This window comes from Acomys minous (assembly GCF_964271855.1).
Source record: "Acomys minous genome assembly, chromosome: 20".
Taxonomy (NCBI): Eukaryota; Metazoa; Chordata; class Mammalia; order Rodentia; family Muridae; genus Acomys; species Acomys minous.
Window position 1 is genome coordinate 20,201,956 of NC_140502.1, and position 22,031 is coordinate 20,223,986.

At 53.3% G+C, this 22,031-nt stretch overlaps 1 protein-coding gene and 1 long non-coding RNA gene across 4 annotated transcripts in view; one reads left to right on the plus strand and one right to left on the minus strand.

The window, feature by feature from the left end:
- The window catches only part of LOC311591622, a 306,130-nt gene extending 302,051 nt beyond the window's left edge, over positions 1-4,079 (plus strand). Inside the window, exon 2 of the long non-coding RNA XR_014777148.1 lies at positions 3,975-4,079. This is a non-coding gene — a long non-coding RNA (uncharacterized lncRNA). The remainder of the gene's footprint in view (positions 1-3,974) is intronic.
- CBLC (Cbl proto-oncogene C) lies at positions 109-20,549 on the minus strand. Of its 3 annotated transcripts, none has more exons than XM_084771416.1 (12): positions 20,116-20,549; positions 16,439-16,585; positions 16,047-16,203; positions 15,489-15,610; positions 13,582-13,719; positions 11,926-12,013; positions 7,797-7,928; positions 6,768-6,926; positions 6,146-6,223; positions 1,609-1,715; positions 1,426-1,500; positions 109-187 (listed from the first exon to the last, which is right to left on the minus strand). In XM_084771416.1, exons 1-11 carry the CDS (start codon positions 20,463-20,465, stop codon positions 1,491-1,493), a joined length of 1,488 nt encoding a protein of 495 aa, XP_084627542.1. In that variant the 5' UTR covers positions 20,466-20,549; the 3' UTR covers positions 109-187; positions 1,426-1,490. The 3 variants fall into 3 exon arrangements, with proteins under 3 accessions (XP_084627542.1, XP_084627540.1, XP_084627541.1); XM_084771414.1 differs by having other exon boundaries at positions 6,768-6,929; positions 20,116-20,547; XM_084771415.1 differs by having other exon boundaries at positions 109-671; positions 6,768-6,929; positions 20,116-20,547.
- Between the last annotated feature and the right edge of the window lie 1,482 nt (positions 20,550-22,031).

Consider the following 22,031-nt stretch of genomic DNA (forward strand, 5'->3'; position numbering starts at 1 on the left):
TCCTGAGTTAATTGGGGATGGGGCAGGTGTCAAGACTGCAGGCCACTCATCCCCAGAGCCAAGCTACCCCCTGGTGGCACTGCTGGTTTCCTTCACACTCTGGAGGACTAAAGAACCAAGATTCAATTTTATTTCAGCGTCACCACCCCATCCAGCCCCAGGGCTCCTTTCTTCCAGTACAGGTGCCCTGCCATGCAGAAGAAAAGGGTGTTAGAGTTTTTATTTATTTTTTACTTATTTACTTATATATCTGGTTTTTTGAGACAGTTTCTCTATGTAGCCCTGGCTGGCCTGGAACTCATTCTGTAGAATAGGCTGGCCTCGAACTCACAGAGATCTGCCTGCTTCTGCCTCCTGAGTGCTGGGATTAAAGATGTCTGTCACCACCATCCTGCTCATTGGTGTGGGGTTTTGTTTTATTTTTGTTTTTTTCGAGACAAGGTTTCTCTGTGTAGCCTTGGCTGTCCTAGACTTGCTTTGTAGACCATAGTGACCTACCTGCCTCTGCCTCCTAAGTGCTGGGATCACAGGCATGCACCACCACGACGCCCGGCTTTTATTTGTGTTTTTAAAATGTAGGCTCCTTTTTTCTATTATGTGTCTGTGTGTGGGTATGTGCACATGGGTGCAATGCCTAAGGAGGCCAGAGAGGGCGCTGTATTCCCCTAGAACTGGAGAGAGAGGCAATTGGTGAGCCATCTAACCTAGGTAGGTGCTGGGAACTGAGTTAAGCTATCTCTCCCAAACCTCGTTTGCTGTTGCTTACCAAGAACAAATGACAGAGAGCCAGCAAAACAGCTCATCAGGCGTTGCCTGCAGACCTGAGTTCCATTCTCCCGAGACCCGCATGGTAGAAGGGAAGAATGAACTGCCAGAAGTTGTCCTCTGGCTGCCTACATATGCTGTGGCATGTGCCGTACCCCTGCCCCCCGCCCCCCACAATGTAAATATATACTTGTAACTAATAATTAAGAGCAAGCCTCATGTAACTCAGGCTGACCTGGAACTCAGTATGTAGCCAAGGATGATCCTTAAGTTCCCGATCTTCCTGCTTTTACCTCCTTGAGTGCTCTGATTACAGAAATTTGTCACCACTGAGTTTCTGAAGTGCTGAGAATCGAGCCCAGAACTTGAAGTCAGGCAAGCACCCAACCCAAATCCACAGGCTCAACTCCTTCTCCTTCCTTATTTTGAGACAGGAATTCCCCCCCCCCTTTCCCCCGAGACAGGGTTTCTCTGTGTAGCCTTGGCTGTCCTGGACTCGCTTTGTAGACCAGGCTGGCCTCGAACTCACAGCGATCCGCCTGCCTCTGCCTCCCGAGTGCTGGGATTAAATGCGTGCGCCACTATGCTCTGCTAACAGTTGTATCAGATCCAGTCATATCTGGGACCGGGGAGTAGGGTGGGGAATTAAGCTGGACTCACCTGGCCTCTGGGTCTTGGACACAACGGGGGGCCCCACAGAGCTAGCTGGAGGGGTGCAAATGCTTTCAGCAGCCTCTGCCATGAAGAGAGTTATCAGGCAGTGTTGGTTCCATGAGAGTCAGTCTTTTCCCTCTGCCCACTCCTCCCCAAGACCTAGTCACATGGAGGGGCCTCTCTACTTACTCTGTGGTCCCCTCCCTGGCCTGAGGCCTGGAGGTGACATCCCACAGGACCGACGCCACTTTTGGCAAGGGGAGTGGAGCTCGGAGTCTGGGCAGCGTGAGTGGTGCCTGGAGAAGGGAGAGATTTGGAAATGTTTCCTTGGGCGAGTGAGACAGTTCAGTGTATAATGGTGCTTGCTGTCAAACCTCTCTCTCTCTCTCTCTCTCTCTCTCTCTCTCTCTCTCTCTCTTTGAGACAGGGTTTCTCTGTGTAGCCTTGAGTATCCTAGACTCACTTTGCAGACCAGGCTGGCCTCGAACTCACAGCGATCCACCTGCCTCTGCCTCCCTGAGTTGTGGGATTAAAGGCGTGCGCCACCACCACCCGGCTTTGCCTGTCTGTTTTCAAATAAGTGTTAGTTTGCCTGTCTGTCATCCATCCATTTGTCCATCTACCCGTCCATCCTATAATCACACCTGTAATCCCAGTACTTGGGAGGCTGAGGTAGGAGGGTTGCTGACAGTTTGAAACCAGCCTCGGCTACCGAGTGAGTTCCAGGAGACTCTGTCTCAAACAAAGGTAGAAGGATGCTGGGAATGGCAGAGTCAGGAAAATCAGAAGTGGGAAGTTCCCTCCCACCCCCCAGCCCCGGAAATGGTGGTGCACGTCTTCAATCCCAGCACTTGGGAGGCAGAGGCAGAGGAATTCCTGTGAGTTCAAGGCCAGCTTGGTTTACAGAGTGAGGTCCAAGACAGCCAGGGCTGCACAGAGAAACCCTGTCTCGAAAAACCAAAGCATAAAGCCGGGCGTGGTGGCGCACGCCTTTAATCCCAGCACTCGGGAGGCAGAGGCAGGTGGATCGCTGTGAGTTCGAGGCCAGCCTGGTCTACAAAGTGAATCCAGGACAGCCAAGGGCTACACAGAGACACCCTGTCTCGAAAAACCAAACCCCAAAAAAGAAAAAACAAAGCATAACCAAACCAAACCAAACAAAAACAAAACAACAAGAAAAAAAAGGGGGGGGGGAAGTAATCCTTGGCTACATTGCCAGTTTGAGCAAAGCAGGAACTACGTGAGGCCCCGTCTCAAAAACACTTATACACTCATGCTACAAACATTTCTGGAGGGTGGTTGTAGCCTTCGGGACACAGCCACGAATGAGAAAAACATCTCTGCTCTTGTAGAACTGACATACATGGAGAAATAAAGAGAAGCGTTCTTGCAGTGGTGGTGCCGAGGCGGAGGGAGGAGGGACCGGCAGGCAGCTCCCAAGCAAGGAAATGGATGGGCAGAGTCTTTTCAAGGAAAGGAGAGAGTGACGTTGGCCAGAGAGAGGAAGGCAGCTGCAAAGGCCTCTGGGAGGCTGGAATAACAGACCAGTAGCTGAGGGTGGGTGGGGGTGGGTGGGAAGGGGGGATGGGATGGGGGTTAAGGAGGCAGGGGTGGGGGTGGGGCAGCTCCAGGTTCTCTGGTGGGCGGGGCTTGCTGCACTATTGGAAGGGCGAGGCTTGGTAAGCAGCCCAGACCGGACCCTACTGCCTGGCTTCCCCTCTCTTATGGACCTCAGGCTACCCTCACACTCTCTATGTAGCCCAGGCTAGCCTTGATCTCTTAATCCTCCTGCCTCCACCTTCATGTTGGTATGACATGTGTGTACAACCATGCCTTGCCTGGTGGGTTCTCCCTCCCTCCCTCTCTCTTTCTGAAGCAGTAAGTCACTTTCGTTTGTGTTTTTTTGAGACATGGTTTCTCTGTGTAGCCTTGGCTGTCCTGGACTCACTTTGTAGACCAGGCTGGCCTCGAACTCACAAAGATCCGCCTGCCTCTGCCTCCTGAGTGCTGGGATTAAAGGTGTGCGCCACCACGCCCAGCTGCAGTAAGTCACTTTTGAATTCAGTTTTACACACACACATACACACACACACACACACACACACACACACACACACACGCACACACACATACACAGGCACACACGCGCACACACACTCACACACACATTCTCACACACAACACATACCCACACACTCACACATGCATACACACGCATACACACACACACACACACACACACACACACACACACACACACACATACCAACTCCCCAGACTGACCTCAGAGAGGCAGACTTACAACTTTTTTAAAAAAATGTGCATTGTGTTTTGCCTGCATATATGTGTGAAGGTGTCCAATCTTGGAGTTACAGACAGTTGTGATATGCTATGTGGGTGCTGGGACTTGAACCTGGGTCCTTTGGAAGAGCGGCCAGTACTCTTAACCACTGTGCCATCTCCTCCAGACCCTAGAACTTTCTTATCCTTGTAAAAATACAAAGTTGTGCCAGGCATGGAGGCGCACACCTTTAATCTCAGCACTCGGGAGGCAGAGGCAGGCGGATCTTTTTGAGTTCAAGGCCAGCCTGGTCTACAAAGTGAGTCCAGGACAGCCAAGGCTACACAGAGAAACCATGTCTCAGAAAACACAAAAGAAAGTGACTTACTGCTTCAGAAAGAGACAGGGAGGGAGGGAGAACCCACCAGGCAAGGCATGGTGGAGGAGTAGGGGGGCTAGAGAGATGGCTCAGAGGTTAGAAGCCTTTAATCCCAGCACTTGGGGAGGCAGAGGCAGGAGGATGTCTGTGAGTTTCTAGACCATGCTGGTCTAGACAGCAAGTTCCAGGCAGTGATACATAGTGAGGCCTTGTCTCAAAATAAAAATAAAAGAATAGGGCTGGAGAGATGGCTCAGTGGTTAAGAGCACTGGCTGCTCTTGCAGAGGTCCAGGGTTCAGTGCCAATACCCATAAGATGGCTTAGTGACTGTTTTTAACTGTAACTCCTTTTCTAGGGGACCTAACACCCTCGGACCTCCCTGGCCACCACACACGCGCACACGTGCGCACACACACACACACACAGACAAAATAATCATACCATAAAATAAATAAACCTTTGTTCAAGACAGGGTTTCTCTGTGTAGCCCTGGCTGTCCTGGAACTCACTCTGTAGACCAGGCTGGCCTCGAGCTCACAGAGATCCGCCTGCCTCTGCCTTTCGAACGCTGGGATTAGAGATCCGTGCTGCCGCAGTCCGTCCAAAAACTAAATAAATCTTAAAATGACAATAATAATGGGGGTGGGGTGGGGGGAGGGGTGAAGGACATAACAAAAAGCCAACGGGTGTGTACAAGGCTTTCTCTTCCCCGGTGCGTTTGATTGAAAATAGGAGGAGGAGGAGGAGAAGGACAGGAATGTGTCGCGAGTTGGGGAGATTGACGCCAAACAGAGGACACAGCCCAGGCAAAGGTAGAGGTGACCAGCAGGCTGCCGTCCTGGCTGTGGCCCCCTCCTGGCCCTCCAGGGAGCCAGCTGAGTGCCTCCTAATGTTTCCATTTGCCTTTGGCCGTGGGTCCAGATCTGTTTTTAGCTTCCCTCCCTCCCCTGGGCTCTCCGGGGCCCCCCCCTTCCTGCTGGCTCTCTCCTAGCTCGGGTAGAATAATGTTCCCGGATTTCCTGAGCTGTGTGTGTGTGTGTGTGTGTGTGTGTGTGTGTGTGCGCGCTCAGCTAGGATGCTGGGACAGCTGCCCTCCCCGTTTGGGCGAGGGTCTCAGAAGGTCCACGGGTGGGTAAATAAATGGAAAGGCGGGACAAAAGCTAAACGGAGCTCAGTTTAGGGAGTGAGCGTGTGGGAAGCTGGGCCTAGGAATGTGGGGGAGGCCGAGGCAGGAGGATGGAGGGTTTAAGCAAGCCTGTCTCCAGAATGAGAGGAAAGGGGAGGAGGGAGGAAAAGGAGGGGTCGGATTGAGAAGGGGACGGGCGTGGGAATAAGGAGAGGTGGAAAAGTACAAGAAAAGAAAACAGAGAGCTGGAAGAATCGCTCAGCAGTTAAAGAGCACTGGCTGCTCCAGCCATGGACCCCGATTCAGTTCCCAGCTCCCTCGTGGTAGCTTTACAGCCCCAGTTCCAGCAGATCGACCCCCTCTTCTGGTCTCTGTGGGTACTGCATGTTCATAACGCACAGAAATACATGCAAGGCAAACACTCACACACACACACACACACACACACACACACACACACACACACACTAAATATATAATTAAAAAAACCGAGTGTGGTGGTGGCGCACGCCTTTAATCCCAGCGCTCGGGAGGCAGAGTCAGGCGGATCGCTGTGAGTTCGAGACCAGCCTGGTCTACAAAGCCAGTCCAGGATAGCCAAGGTTACACAGAGAGACTCTGTCTCGAAAAACAAAACAAAACAAAACAACAACAACAAAAAAGTCAGGTGTGATGGCGCATGCCTTTAAGCCCAGCAGTTGGGGGACGGAGACAGGTCTAGAGAGTGAATTCCATGACAACCGGGGCTATACAAGGAAACTCTGTCTTGAAACACAAAAGGACAAAACACAACAACAACAACAACAACAACAACAACAACAACAACAACAGCAACAACAGGCATATTGGTGCTGAGGATGAGCCTGTGCCGGTGACGGCAGAATGTGACTTCACCAGGGTGAAGTAATATCCCAGCCAGGCCACCTCAGACCTCACTCACCACTGTCAGCCAGCCTTTGTTTTGGGGTCTCTCAGGAGACGGATTTTCAGGGGCCAGTGGCGGAGCAGAGGGAGTCACCTGGGGGGGGGGGGGAAGACAGAGGAGGCGGACTGTGGCTATTTTCCTCACACCTACACGCGCTTCTCCTAGCGGCCAGCAGGAGGCGCTGGGCAGATTCTGCAAGCCACAGGTGCAGGGGCTGGCTCCCCCTCAGGTCACACTGCCAGGGAAAGCCAGGGCAGACACCCGGAGCAGGAACTTTAGCAACTCAGAAACCCTGTTCAAGACCCTCTTCTCAGCGGGGCGTGGTGGCGCACGCCTTTAATCCCAGGACTCGGGACGCAGAGGCAGGCGGATCGCTGTGAGTTCGAGGCCAGCCTGGTCTACAAAGTGAGTCCAGGACAGCCAAGGCTACACAGAGAAACCTTGTCTCAAAAACAAACAAACAAAACAAAACAAAACCCCCTCTTTTCTCACACCAGAATCCAGGTCTCAGCCCCAGTCCCTCAGACCCAGATGGAGAGATTCTAGCATCTTCCCCCAGACCCAGGACTCCAATCTCCGCCCTAATCCCTCAGACCCTGGGAACAGCGGTTTCCAGGTCCCCCATGGCCCTGCTCACCGGCTCCAGCTTCGCCTCTGCAGCGCCCTGGTGACGGGGGTTTCTTGACTTATCTGCAGTGGCCCTGACCTCCGCTGCCCTCTCCTGTGTCTGACAGATCCTCACAGCTTCCCGGCCTTTGATCTCACGGCGGCAGAAGGGACAGGTCTTGCTGTCTGACTGCTGGGGACCCAGAAGAAAAATGTGACTCACCCTGTCATCTCCTGTGTCCCTTCTCACTTCAAAGGGGGCCACCAACAAAGTGAAGGCGAGAGCCGGGCTCTGGAAGGGGGGGGTGGTGGGGGGAGGGAGGCTGGGATGGGGCTGATATAGTCTGACTCCCAGAGGTGGCCACAGGCCAGGAAAGCTGCTAGGGCCTCTGCTGAAGGCCTCCAGGAACTGGCCGGTCACCATGACACCGATAATAGGATATTTAGTTCTGTTTCTTTTTTTTGTAATATTTATTTATTTATCTATCTACTTACTTATTTATTTATTATGTTTATGTGTGCTGCCCACCAGAAGAGGGCGCCAGATCTCATTATAGATGGTTGTGAGCCACCATGTGGCTGCTGGGAATTGAACTCAGGACCTCTGGAAGGGCAGCCAGTGCTCTTAACGGCTGAGCCATCTCTCCAGGCCTGGTTCTATTTCTTGATGTCAAGATCCAGTCCCATGTAGCTTATTGCAAAGACGTGCTTTCTTTGTTTCTTTCTTTTTCCCCCCCGAGACATAGTTTCTCTGTGTAACCGTGGCTGTCCTAGACTTACTTTGTAGACCAGGCTGGCCTTGAACTCACAGCGATCCCCCTGTCTCTGCCTCCCGAGTGCTGGGATTAAAGGCGTGCGCAACTACAGCCCGGCTAAGGAGCCCTTTCTAAAACATATTAGTAGCTGCTTGGGGGGAAAAACTGAGGGTAGGGAATTCAGGGTGAAATGGGTACCGGGGCACCCACGCTGATAGCCAGGGAGGGCCCTGAGTGACGCAGGTAGGGCTTTTAGGGTAGAGATGGGGCGATGCAGGTGGGCAGAGGGCAGCCGGGGGCCCCACCTGCCAGGCAGCCAGGCAGCAGCTGCAGAGCAGATGTCCACAGGGCTCGATCCTCACGTCCTTGTCCCTCTCGGTGCAGATCTTGCACAGCTCGAATGTGGAGTTCATGGCTTGGTAGAGGTGCAGTTGTTCCTGGAGGTGAGTGAATGGGGACATTTGGGAGAGAGGCCCCCAACATCTGGGCCAGCCTGAACATTCTCCACCCCCCCAGCCCCACATAAACTGGGTGTCCCAGCACAGACCTGTAATCCCAGCACTAGGGGAGGGGGTGGGGGGAGGACGGTACATGCAGGAGGGTCAGAAGTTCAAGGTCACCTCCGGTTACCTAGAAACTTTTTTCTTTTTTTGTTATTTTCTTTTTTTTTTTCAGATTTTATTTATTGTGTATACAGTGCTCTATCTGCATGTACACCTTCAGGCCAGAAGAGGGCGCCAGATGTCATTATAGATGGTGGGGAGCCACCATATGGTTGCTGGGAATTGAACTCAGGACGTCTGGAAGAGCAGTCAGCGCTCTTAACCGCTGAGCCATCTCCTCATCCGCCCCCTCCCTTTTTTTGTTTTTTGTTTTGTTTTCAAGACAGGGTCTCTCTGCGTAGCCTTGGCTGTCCTAGATTCGCTTTGTAGACCAGGCTGGCCTTGAACTCACAGCGATCCACCTGCCTCTGCCTCCCGAGTGCTGGGATTACAGGTGCGCGTCACCGCACCCAGAAAACCAACAACCAGGGTGCAGGCCAGTGCACCCGAGGCTCTCATAGCTCTCTTAATTCTCCCTTATATTTCCTGGCCACAGGATCCTACTGTGTAGTCCAGGAACAGAGCCTAGTCTACCTGGCGGTGGAATTACAGTCCCGTGTCACCACCAGGCCAACCATCTCTTCAATCCTGGACAAGAAGAGACTCATCCTTTGGATTTGTCTTCACTCGGGAGCGCTGGCAATTTTTAGCTATTTGTTCTGAAAGGTTCTTCTGTTTTTATTCTAATGTGTACGTGTGAGCGACTGTGTGTGTGCCCGCGCACCTCTCGTGTGCCTGGTGCCCTCGGATGTCAGAGGAAGGCATTGAATGCCTGGGCTGGAGGGAGTTATAGCTGCCAGGGGGGTGCCGGGAACCGAACCTGGGTCTCCTGCAAGACCAGCAAACGCTCTTAATCACTGAGCTTAGTTTCTGGTGCCAGAACTGCTTGATTGAGCAAATGCAGCAATGGCCCCGTTTGGATTTCAGAAGAACAGAGGGCAGAGTATGAAACAGAAGGGGCGGAAGAGATGGCGTCTCTGTGAGGAGGCTGCGGTGCTCTCGCGGAGGACCTGAGTGAGGGTCCCAGTATTTCTTATTTATTTATTTATTTATTTATTTATTGTATATGAGCACTTTATCTGCAGAATAGAGCATCAGGTCACATTACGGATGGTTGTGAGCCACCATGTGGCTGCTGGGAATTGAACTCAGGACCTCTGGAAGATCAAGCGGTGCTCTTAACCACTGAGCCATCTCTCCAGCCCCGAGGTTCCCAGTATTACGTATGTGGAAACTCAGAACCACCTGTAACTCCAGCTCCAGAGGGACCCATCACCTCTGGCCTTCCCGGGCACCAGCCCTGACAAGCATAAACCCCCAAACAGACAGAGACATAGACACATAATGAAAAAAAAAAACCAAAAAACCAGGTGCTGGAGAGAAGGCTCCATGGTTACGAGCACTGGCTGCTCTTCCAGAGGACCCAGGTTCGAATCCCAGCACTCACGTGGCGGCTCACAACCTCTATGAGTCCAGTTCCAGGACATCCGAGGCCGTCTCCTGGACACAACACACAGAGGGTACACACACATACAGGCAAACTCTCATACACATAAAATATTTTTTTAAGTAATAAAAATAAATATTAAAAACATATATTAAAAAAGTCATATGAAGTTGGGTGGTGGTGGCCACACATCTTTAATCCCAGCACTCGGGAGGCAGAGGCAGGTGGATCTCTGTGGGTTCAAGGCCAGCCTGGTCTACAGAGCAAGTTCCAGGACAGCCAGGGCTACATAGAGAAACCCTGTCTCAAAAAAAGACAAATATATATGATACATTTACTCTTCATATATATGTGAATATATATAAAATTACAATTACTCTTTATATACATATGAAGATACACTTTGTTTATACATAAAGATACATATATGTGTGTGTGTGTGTGTGTGTGTGTGTATATATATATATATATATATAATGTATCTTAAATATACAATGGGATGTTCTTAGGTTAAAATTTTTTCATAGTGGGCTGGAGAGATGGCTCAGCGGTTAAGAGCAATGGCTGCTCTTCCAGAGGTCCTGAGTTCAATTCCCAGCCACCATGTGGTGGCTCACAGCCATCTATCGTGACTTCTGGGGCCCTCTTCTTGCGCGCTGGCACACATGCAGGCAGAATACTGCATGAATTAAAAAAAAATGTTTCATGGTATGAAAGGCCTGTTATTACTAGCAGCCAAGGCAGGGGGATTGGGAGCTCCAGGCTCAGCTACATAGAAAGATCTTGTACCAAAAACTTCAAGGACCAGGCATGGTGGTGCATACTTTTTTTTGTTTTTTGTTTTAGTTTTTTCCAGACAGGGTTTCTCTGTGCAGCCCTTGGCTGTCCTGAACTCACTTTGTAGACCAGGCTGGCCTCGAACTCACAGCGATCCACCTGCCTCTGCCTCCCGAGTGCTGGGCTTAAAGGCGTGCGCCACCACCGCCCGGCTTGGTGGTGGATACTTTTAATACCAGTAGTGGGGAGGCAAAGGTAGATGGATTTTGTGAGTTCCTAGTAGACCTCTACATAACAAGCTCCAGAACAGACATCATGGCTACAAAGAGAGACCTAGCCTCAAAACAACAACAACAACAACAACAACAACAACAATGAAAACAACCACGGGAGGGGAAACCCTCAAGACCCAATGGCTGGACTGTTGGTAGTACCCTGTATATATGCCATGGTGCAATGATGACATCACAGGATGATTCACTTTCACTTCTTTCCTTTCATCACATGGATGCTGGGAACTGAACTCAGGTCATGAGGCTTGGCTGCAGTGCCTTTGGTTAGCAGTGTTATTGCCCAGCCCTTGCAGAATAGTCAATAAGGTTATTTTTTTTTATTATTATTAAAAAGTATGGTGGTGAGGTGGAAGGCTGGGGGTGTGGCTCAGTGGTAGAGCCCCTGCCTAGAATCCCCCAGTGAGGGGCTGGGGGCGTGGCTCAGTGGTAGAGCCCCTGCCTAGAATCCCTTAGTGAGGGGCTGGGGGCGTGGCTCAGTGGTAGAGCCCCTACCTAGAATCCCCTAGCGAGGTGCTGGGGGCGTGGCTCAGTGGTAGAGCCCCTGCCTAGAATCCCCCAGTGAGGGGCTAGGGGCGTGGCTCAGTGGTAGAGCCCCTGCCTAGAATCCCCCAGTGAGGGGCTGGGGCGTGGCTCAGTGGTAGAGCCCCTGCCTAGAATCCCCCAGTAAGGGGCTGGGGTGTGGCTCAGTGGTAGAGCCCCTGCCTAGAATCCCCCAGTGAGGGGCTGGGGCGTGGCTCAGTGGTAGAGCCCCTGCCTAGAATCCCCCAGTGAGGGCCTGGGGGCGTGGCTCAGTGGTAGAGCCCCTGCCTAGAATCCCCCAGGGAAGGGCTGGGGGCATGGCTCAGTGATAGAGCCCCTGCCTAGAATCCCCCAGTGAGGGGCTGGGGCGTGGCTCAGTGATAGAGCCCTGCCTTGAATCCCCCAGGGAGGGGCTGGGGGCGTGGCTCAGTGGTAGAGCTTTAGCTCGCACAACTTTCTGGGTTCCATGCTAAAAACTAAAAGAAAAACAGCTTGGCTCTTAGCCTTGCTGCTGCTGGGTATCTGCTCAGACTCAGAGCTGATAAGCACTCAAATACATCAGCTGTTTTGATGATCTCAGAAGCTATTTTCTTTATTTCATATCCAAGAAAAACCCCTGGGAAGGAGGCTGCGGAGGCTGTAGTTCCCAATGGAAAAAATCAGAGAGGCTCAAAGAAGCCAGGCTTGGCTCAAGGTCACTGAGCCCGAAGCCAGCAACACACCCCCTGGTCGCTGAGCTGAGGCAAGTTGGGGCTAAGAGTAGGGACTGGGTAGCAAGTGTGAGTGTGAAACTCACCTCTGACACTTGAATGCGCTGATGGGCTTCTGCGAGGGAAAGCTCAGTCAGGTCTGGGTTCTGGTTCCTTCCATCAGGGTAGACGTAGCTGAGGGAAAAATAGGCAGTGAGTGTCTGGACTCACAAGGACCTGCCTACCTCATCTACCTGGTGTGTGTGCTGGGGGACTCTAGGCAGGGGCTCTACCACTGAGCTACACCCTCAGCCCCTCACTAGGGGATTCTAGGCAGGGGCTCCATCACTGAGCCACACCCCAGCCCCTCACTGGGGGATGCTAGGCAGGGGCTCTACCACTGAGCCACGCCCCCAGCCCCTCACTGGGGGATTCTAGGCAGGGGCTCTACCACTGAGCCACGCCCCCAGCCCATCACTGGGGGATTCTAGGCAGGGGCCCTACCACTGAGCCATGCATGATCAATACTTTTTTTTTTCTTTTTCTTACTGAAATAGGGTCTGTGTAGCTTAGAATGCAGATCTCAGGATCCTCCTATACCTTGAATATTACACCTTCCAATCGCCCCCCACCCCCGCCACTCCTGCTCATGACCAATACAAAAGACCAAAAAAAATGACATTAAAAAAAATGAAAGCTGAGCTGGTCATGGTGGCGCACGCCTTTAATCTCAGCACTCAGGAGGCAGAGGCAGGTGGATCGCTGTGAGTTCGAGGCCAGCCTGGTCTACAAAGTGAGTCCAGGACAGCCAAGGCTACACAGAGAAACCCTCTCTCAAGAGGGGCCGGGGGGGGGAGCGCACACTGGGCATGGTGGTACACGCCTGTAATCCTAGTACTCAGGGAGGAAGAGGCAGAGCGATCTCTATGAGTTCAAGGCCAGCTTGAACTACAAAACAAACAAAACCAAAATGGATTTGACAGTCATGAAAGCGACACAAGCCTGTTTTTCCCCCGCCTCCCACCCTCTTCCCCCAGACAGGTTTTCTCTGTGTTTAACCTTGACTGACCTGGACTCGCTTTGTAGACCTGGCTGGATTAAAGGCCTGAGCCATCACGCCAGGCGAGAGTAACTGTTCTATATGTGGCAATGCAAGGTCTTTGTCATCTTATAGAACAGAACCCCTATGAGCATTGAGAAGCAACACGTCTGTTGTCTGACCACCTGTCCATCTATCCATCTGTCTCTCTCTCACACCAGCCAGGCAGCTCATTGGTAGCGCCTTGTCTAGCTGGGTAGCGACTCCAACAATGCAAACCGCAGAAGAAGATCTGAGTGAGAGAGCGCGCTGGAGAGCAGCCGGCACCTCCCCTCCCCTTCCCTCCCCTCCCCACCGCGGGCTATTTCCCCTGCAGGAAACCGCCGGAGGCAGCTGAGGTTCACAGGTGGAAAACCACTAGTCTGACTGCTTCCCTGCCCCCGCCCTGCCGGTCTAGATCTTAGAGCAGGATACGGTCTCTAGGAGCACAGGCTCCGGTGCAAGGAAGGAATCCTGTGCTGTGCAGCCCGCTGTGTGGACGCACACATTTCCCTGGTTCGAGAGCCTCCTGGCCGCCCCCTGCTGGGCGCCGGACGTATCGCAGCTTAGTGTGCCGTGGGCGCTACCCCGCCCGCCCCCTCCAGCCAAAAACCATGATTTTTGTTCCAGGTCTTTCCAACTGCAATTTTGCTGACACCCTTTTCCTATCAGGTTGGGGACTCACATGCCGTCCTTCTGTCCTTTCAGGAGCACCTGGAGAAGGGGTTTGTTGAGAGGGATGGTCTGTAGGATGCTTCCGTCGGAGCTCACGTACCCAATGGCCCATTGGCCCAGGCGGGTACAGCTGGGCCTGAAGATGTAGCTGTGGAAAGACGGGTAGGAGGACGTGGGCGTGGCGGTGGGGATGGGATGGGGTGGGGGCGGGGTGGGGGGAGTTGTCGCTGCTGTCCTTGCTGGGAATAGCTAGCGGCCCCTGCCTTGTTGGGGATCTGGGTACCTCAGTCCCCATTCTTTTTTTTTTTTTCTCCCCCTTGGGTTTTTTTTTTTTTTTTTTGCTTTTTTTGAGATCGGGTTTCTCTGTGTTAGCCTTGGCTGTCCTGGACTCGCTTTGTAGACCAGGTTGGCCTCGAACTCATAGCGATCCCCCTGCCTCTGCCTCCTCAGTCCTCACTCTTACCTGCTCACTCACACTTTATGGAAAAGGTGGGGGTGGGTGGTCTTGCTTCCCACCCACAGTTACAGGCTGGAAGGCTGTATGGCTGTAGCTTTGGGTACCATTGCCCACCGCAGGGACGGGACACATCCGAGAATGAGGCTAACGCAGGAAAAGCAGAGGCAAGGAACACCCAGACGCTGATGTCAAAGGAAAGGGCTTGAAAGCTTGGATCTATCTGTGCCTGAATTCTGGTTCTCTCGTTTTGTAATTTCCCCTCACTTTCCCCCTATGCAGCTGATTCAAGGCTAGCCTGCGCTACAGGATACCTTATCCAGTGACCCATCCTGACAAGGACGCTGCCACTGAGATGCATGTCTGGTGTAGCATGGAGACTCTCTCTCTCTCTCTCTCTCTCTCTCTTTTTTTTTTTTTTTTTTTTGTTTTTGTTTTTGTTTTTGGAGACAGGGTTTCTCTGTGTAGCCTTGGCTGTCCTGGAATTGCTTTGTAGACCAGGCTGGCCTCGAACTCACAGCGATCCTCCTGCCTCTGCCTCCCCAGTGCTGGGATTAAAGGCGTGAGCCACCACGCCCGGCAGTTTTTGTTTGTTTGTTTGTTTTTGTTTTTCTCTCCCCTTTCTCTTTCTTCCCTTCCTTCCCCCAGTTTAAGGTGAAGGGGAGGAAGGGGGGAAAGGTGGGGGGAAGCTCCAGAGAGTAGCCTTGCCTATCAGAGGCTGCCACACTTCAGCCCTGCAGAGACCGATGAACCCCTGATGTCTTCCCGCAACCTGCAGGTGCTCAACTTATTCTAGTCTATTAAGGAGATCCAGCTAGTTGGGTGGAGGTAGGAGGCAGAGGCAGACGGATCTCTGAGTTCGAGGCCAGCCTTGTCTGCAGAGCTGGTTGCAGGACAGCCAGGGCTACACAGGGAAACCCTGACTCCAAAGAAAACAGAAGCAAACAAATACAACCCCGGCAAACTGCTGTATGCGGTGGTGACTGTACCCCAGTATTCAGGGAGGTAAAAGAGGGATGATCAGGCCGGGTGTGGTGGCGCACGCCTTTAATCCCAGCACTGGGGAGGCAGAGGCAGGCGATCGCTGTGAGTTCGAGGCCAGCCTGGTCTACAAAGTGAGTCCAGGACAGCCAGGACTATACAGAGAAACCCTGTCTTGGAAAAACAAAACAAAATAAAACAAAGAGGGAGGATCAGGATTTCTTTTTCTTTTCTGGTTTTTGGAGACAGGGTTTCTCTGTGTAGCCTTGGCTGTCCTAGACTCCCTTTGTAAACCAGGCTGGCCTGGAACTCACAGCGATCCTCCTGCCTCTGCCTCTCAAGTGCTGGGATTAGAGGCGTGTGCCACCATGCCCAGCGGAACCTCAATTCTTGGTCTCTCGGAAGCTTAGAGACTGTCCCACACACTAGCCAGGACCCCCGAGGTACCCAGCCCTGTCCCCATGAAGTGCCGCTTTGCTCACCTGCCTGGTTTGTCCCTGTAGGCCTGTAGGCGTGTCTGGACCTCATCGTATGTCAGGAAGGCCATGTAACCAGGGTGGTTGACAGCCAGGAGTTGCCAGTTCCTGAGTAGGGTGGGCCACGGCTGGGGGGGGGGGGACGACAGAGATGGTCACTAACAGACCGAGGGATCAGCCTATGCCTTAGGGCCTTCAGGGTTCAAGAACCCACTGCTCGCCAGATGTGGTGGCGCACACCTTTGATCCCAGCACTGGGGAGGCAGAGGCAGCTGGATCTCTCTGAGTTCCGGGCCAGCCTGGTCTACAAAGCAAGTCCGGGATAGCCAAGGCTACACAGAGAGACCCTATCTCGAAAAACCAAAGAATTCACCACTCTGCTCACATCCATGGCGCCTCTGCCCGATGTCTATACACACAGGCAGCCATACACCCCCACTCTTCCCCGTGACTCAGTGGTCCAGACCCAGCCTTCTTCCCTTAGATGCACTGTCCCCGGTCCCTATTTCCTCCCTCGGACCCAGGGGTCCAGGCCCTGTCCTCAAACCTTGACCTTCCCCTGACCTGGAAGAGCCTGGTGAAGATGTCAAACTCAAAGACAGACACGTGGCCGCTACAGGTGAGGTCTATGGTGGAACGCAAGGCCTGCATGGTAGGGCCTGGCTCCACAGGGTGACAGGCACACAAGAGGGACTGGAGCTCGGCCCAGGGAAGCACGCACCTGCATGGGAAGGGGTGAGGTTGGAGGAGGTCCAATTCCAGCTTGCAGGGCGGGCGGAGGGAGAGTCTATCCAGAACAGGGCGGCAGAGGCTCTCCCGCCCTGCCCCGCCCCGCCCCACCCGGCCCCTCCCCGCCCCTCCCCGCCCCACCCCCATCCCACGCACACACTTGGAGTCCCTGGGCCGGGCATTTAAGGGACTTGCAGCCCATCTTCCCCTGATGAAGGCTCACTCACCGGACTCCGCAGCGCTCCCTCCAGAAGGTGTGCGCGGAGGCCTTGGTGAGCTGGTACAGGTGTCCACAGTACTTTCCCTCAGGGAAGAGCGCGCTCAGCTCCGCGTGCATGTGGCTGAAGATGAGGGCCAGTTTGGCCAGCTGTCGCCTGCAGGAAAAAAAAAAGATAGGAACATCGCGGCGACGACGTAGGGAGAGTCCCTACAGGTGCAAGGCTCTCCACCTTCCTCTAATGAATCACTGCACCAAAGGAGCGCGGCTCTGTCCTGAGGCCGCTCCACTCCGTTGCGTCAGTTTGTCAGTTTCCTCATCTAGACACGACGTGTGGAAGCTTTTAACCAGATCAGCCTTCAGGCACCACGGTCCAGGACCAAAGCCGGCACTGGCTGGAGAAACCTTGCCTACTAAGATGGTGCGAACTGCCGGGCGTGGTGGCGCACGCCTTTAAGCCCAGCACTCGGAAGGCGGAGGCAAGCAGAGCGCTGTGAGTTCGAGGCCAGCCTGGTCTACAAAGCAAGTCCAGGACAGCCAAGGCTACACAGGGAAACCCTGTCTCAAAAAACAAACAAACAAACAAACAAACAAACAAGATGGCGGGAACCAACTATCTGCAGTCTCTGTTTGGTGCATGCCCAGAATGGTCCTCCACCCCAGTGGGTGTGCGGGCTGCCCTGAGTTTGAGATCAGGATGTAGAAAGCGGTAGTGTTATTTCTTTTATTTTCTTTCTTTTTTCCCCCACTCGACAACTATTGAAGTACTGGAAAATCATTAAAAAATATTTTCCCCAAGTTACCTCAGTTCCTCACCTGTGAAGTGGAAATAAACATGTGAATTTAACTCCCGAATCACGGGGGAGCAATGAGAGTCTTGGCTATGAGCACAGAGAGGGCACAGCTCCGGGCGTGGCTCAGCGGTAGAGCCCCTGCCTAGAATCCCCCAGTGAGGGGCTGGGAGCGTGGCTCAGTGGTAGAGCCCCTGCCTAGAATCCCCCAGTGAGGGGCTCGGGGTGTGGCTCAGTGGTAGAGCCCCTGCCTAGAATCCCCCAGTGAGGGGCTGGGGGTGTGGCTTAGTAGTAGAGCCCCTGTCTAGAATCCCCCAGTGAGGGGCTGGGGGTGTGGCTCAGTGGTAGAGCCCCTGTCTAGAATCCCCCAGTGAGGGGCTGGGGGTGTGGCTCAGCGGTAGAGCCCCTGCCTAGAATCCCCCAGTGAGGGGCTGGGGGCGTGGCTCAGTGGTAGAGCCCCTGCCTAGAATCCCCCAGTGAGGGGCTGGGGGTGTGGCTCAGTGGTAGAGCTCCTGCCTAGAATCCCCCAGTGAGAGGCTGGGGGCGTGGCTCAGTGGTAGAGCCCCTGCCTAGAATCCCCCAGTGAGGGGCTAGGGGTGTGGCTCAGTGGTAGAGCCCCTGCCTAGCATGCTCAAGGTCCTGGGTTCCATCCTCAGCATTTCAAAATTAAAAAAAACAAAACCCTGCATATTGTATTGGGTTAACAGTATATGCTGATTTTACTACATTTCTCATTTATATTAATAGCTTCCTTCAGGTCTGTAGGGCTCCTGACAGTTTCTTAGCAACCTGGCTGGTTCAGACTGGAAGGCACTCTTTTTTTTTTTCTTTATCCCTTTTTTCTTTTCTTTTTTTCTTTTTTGTTTTTGTTGTTATTTTTTGTTTTGAGACAGGGCCTCATTATGAAGTTCCAGATTACCTGGAACTCACTTTGTGAACCAGGCTGGCTTCAACCACAGAGATCCCCCTGCCTCTGCCTCCTGAGATAGGGAGTCAAAAGCCTCTGCTACCACGATCAGCCCAGAGTAATAAACTGGTTCTTTATTTTATTTTTATTTTAAGTGTGTGTGTGTGTGTGTGTGTGTGTGTATGCAGGAGTTTGGATTTTAGAGGAGGCCAGAAGAGGGTGGCAGATCCCTTGGAGCTGGAGAAACATGCAATTGTGCACCATCCATCGTAGATGCTGCCAACCTGGGTCTTGTGCTAGGGTGGTAAAGCCCTCTTAACTTCCAAGCCACCTGCTCTCAACCTTCCTAATGCTGTGAGCCTTTAATATAGTTCCTCAAATTGCGGTGACCCCCCCCCCAAACCTTAAAGCTGTTTTCATTGCTACTTTATAACTGTAATTTTTGCTACTGTTATGACTAGTAATTTAAAAGTCTGATGGTCTTAGGTGACCCCTGTGGACCTCCCCCAGATTGAGAGCCACTGCTTCAAGCCACCTCTCCAGCAGGTGCTTTAATTGTGGACTGTCCGCCAGACTGCAACAAGGCAGGCTAAAAGAAAGCAACAGAAATTGTAACAATTGGGGCAAGAGTTGCTCTTAAGAACATCGGAAAAAAGACATTTGCAGCTGGGCAGTGGTGGGGGCATACTTTGTATCCCAGCACTTGGGAGGCAGAGTCAGGTAGATCTCTGTGAGTTCAAGGCCAGCCTGGTCTACAAAGTGAGTCCAGGACAGGCAGGACTACAAGAGAAAGCCTGTCTCAAAAAACCAAAAAGAGAAAGTAACAACAACAAAATATTTGCAGCTGGGCAGTGGTGGCGCACACCTTTAATCCCAGCACTCAGGAGGCAGAGGCAGATGGATGTCTGTGAATTCCAGGTGAATTCTGGGAGAGCTAAGGCCACACAGAGAAGCCCTGTCTCAAATAAACAAAATAATTTTTTTGCACTTTTTATATAGTATATAAAAATATATTTTATTTTATTTTTTCTAAGTATTTATTATTATGTATACAGTGTTCTGCCTGCATGTATGCCTTCACTCCAGATGAGGGCGCCAGCCACCATGCGGTTGCTGGGAATTGAACTCAGGACCTTTGGAAGACCTCTGAGCCAAATCTCCAGCTCTATAACTACATTTTAAATAGTATTTCTTTCACCAGGTATAATTCAGGGATAATGGGAATTTAAATAAGATGGACAGACAGGTGGCTTGTTTCATTTCGTCGTAAGCCAGGCCCGCCACTGCTAATGCTAGACAGCCAGGCCCTAAACACCTGCTTAGACCTAGCTGTTGGGTCGGGTGTCCAGTTCTCCCGTGCAGCTGTCACTCAGGACACAGGGCAGGCAAGTCCAAGGTCCATAGCCTCGGCTCCAGGAACTGACGTCCATGATAGAACCCAGGCAGGACCTGGGCTGGCCTTGTGTTCAGGTAGGAGAGGAGAGTTCACTCAACCCCCAACAGGAAGTCTCTACAGATCCCTACGTTCACAAGGCAGATGTGTATCTAAGCTCTTTAGCAGAGAGGGATTCCTGGCCCCCAGGTGCAAGGTGGCCCCCAGGTGCAAGGTGGCCCCCAGGTGCAAGGTGACCCCCAGGTGCAAGGTGGCCCCCAGGAGCAAGGTGGCCCCCAGGTGCAAGGTGGCCCCCAGGTGCAAAGTGCTCCAAAAAAGGAGGAAAGGGGGTCTGGCGACATGAGTGCTTAAGAGAGGGGAAAACACGGAATGTTTAGTTTCCTGGGTCTTAGGGAGGAGGGCTGGCCCTGTACCCCTAGGTCTGAGGGAGGCGTGGCCTGGACTTCTGGAGTTAAGGGCGAAGGTTTGGGGTCGGAAACCTGGACTTCTGGATCTGAGGGGGAGGGGTTTTGGGGTCTGGGTCCCATGGGTCTGAGGAAAGGGTGGCCGGTAGCCCAATACGGAGACCGCTAGCTTATGAGGAGGTCAGCGCTCACCTGAATCTGGAGCCCTCCCGGAAAACTTCCTCGTTCTCATCCTTTTTGCCTCGGGGTGGCAGGAGCTCGGCCACCTGTCTGCCTTTGGCCTCCAGATTGGCTAGGTAGACGGCCAGAAAATCCCCGGCGCCACCTGGACCCTCGGGGTCTCCCGTGGTCTCGCGCCGGGCTTTTGCCACCTCTCGAAGTAGCTGTGCGGTGCGGGGCAGCAGGTCCCGCAGGGACGGGGGGCCCATGACCAGCCTGGGGTCCCTGCATTGCTCTTCCAGGCGCTGCAGCAACTTCACCGCCCGGCCGAGCGTGCGTGGCTCTCCCCACTGCCATCCTCGCGCGCCTGTCCCCGCAGCCATGGGTCCTTCGGGCGGTCTGGGACGAAGGGGTGCGGAGGGAAAAGACTCCAGGTTGGGGCGGGACCAGGAGGGACCAGGGGCGGGGCGGGCTCTGGAAAACGGGGAGGGGAATGCAGGTGGCTGCAGCCTTAAAGGGGACGGGCTGTTGGGTCTGAGAGTAGAGGGCTGGGGCTGGACCCCTGGGTCTGAGGCTGGACCCCCGTGTCTGAGGGAGGAGGGCTGGAGTCCGGGTTTATTGGTATGAGGAAAGAGGTGGCTGGCAGAGGAGGAAGGTGCTGGAGCCTTGGTTTTCCACACCCCGTAGGGAGGGGCTTCGGGGCACAGCACCCCTTCCTGAATTGTGGCTGAAGGTGTCAGTCTTTGCTCGTCGCGTGGGATCAAAGGTCGGAGAGCTGAGTCCGCTAAGTACAGAGTCGAGGAGGTCTTAGCTGTGTCCCAGAGGGGAGGCACTAAAACGACCGGCGCTCTGGATGGATCCCACGGCAGGTGAAGGAGATTAAGTTGCGGGTTAAGTACCTCGATTTTCAAAAGAAGTGAAAAGGGTGTGGCGGAAAGCCAAGTTCAGGAATGCACAGGGCTGCAGGAAGTGGCTGCCAGGCAGGTTTGCACCCCAACCTGCCGGACCTGTAGGGTTCGCCCTAACTGTGCTTCAGGCAGCCGCCAGGGGGCTCCGTGGACATGGGTCTCTTTGCCCCAGGGCACCCCGGGCACCCAGGAAGCCAGCCACCACCCCAGCCAGGCAGGCTCCTCCTCTTGGCTCCACACACCCTCCCTTCTTCCTTCTCTGTTCTTGAGCCACAGAGCGGTGGTTGCTGGGAATTGAACTCGGGGCCTTTGGAAGAGCAGCCAGTGCTCCCACCAAGCCATCTTTCCAGCCTTCCCCCCGCCCCTCTGTTTTAACTAGGGTCTTCCTAAGTAGCTCAAGCTGGCCTTGATCTCACCGATTAGCGGATGATGGCTTCGAACTTGCCTCGGTAACAATCCTGTCTCTGCTTGCAGAGTGCTGGGGTTAGATAGTAAGCTCCCCTCCCCCGCCCCGCGCCCGCGCCCCCTTCTCACGTCTCAACAAAAGGCTTGGACTGGGCCTGGAGAGACGGGTTCAATTCCCAGCACCCACATGGCAGCTCACAACTGTAACGCCCTCACACAGACATTCATGCAAGCAAAACACCAATACACATAAAATAAAAATAAATTAATAAAAACAAGAAAACAAACAAAAATCCACAAACAACAAAAAAAACTATCTCGAAAAACAAGCACAACAAAAGGTGTGCGTGCGTGCGTGCGTGCGTGCGTGCGTGCGTGCCTGCCTGCCTGCCTGCCTGCCTGCCTGCCAGAGGCATCAGATCTCCTGCATCTGAAGTTACTCCCAGATGGTTCTGAGTGTTGGGCACCGAACTCCTGGGCCTCTGAACACGCAGCAAGTTCTCTCCAGGCCCAGTCCACGCCTTTTGTTGAGAACCCAGGTCCTTTGAAAGAGCAGTCAGTGCTCTTAACCTTGGAGCCCTTTCTCCAGCTCCCTTGTTTTTTAAGAAAGGGTCTTACCATATAATCTTGGCTGTC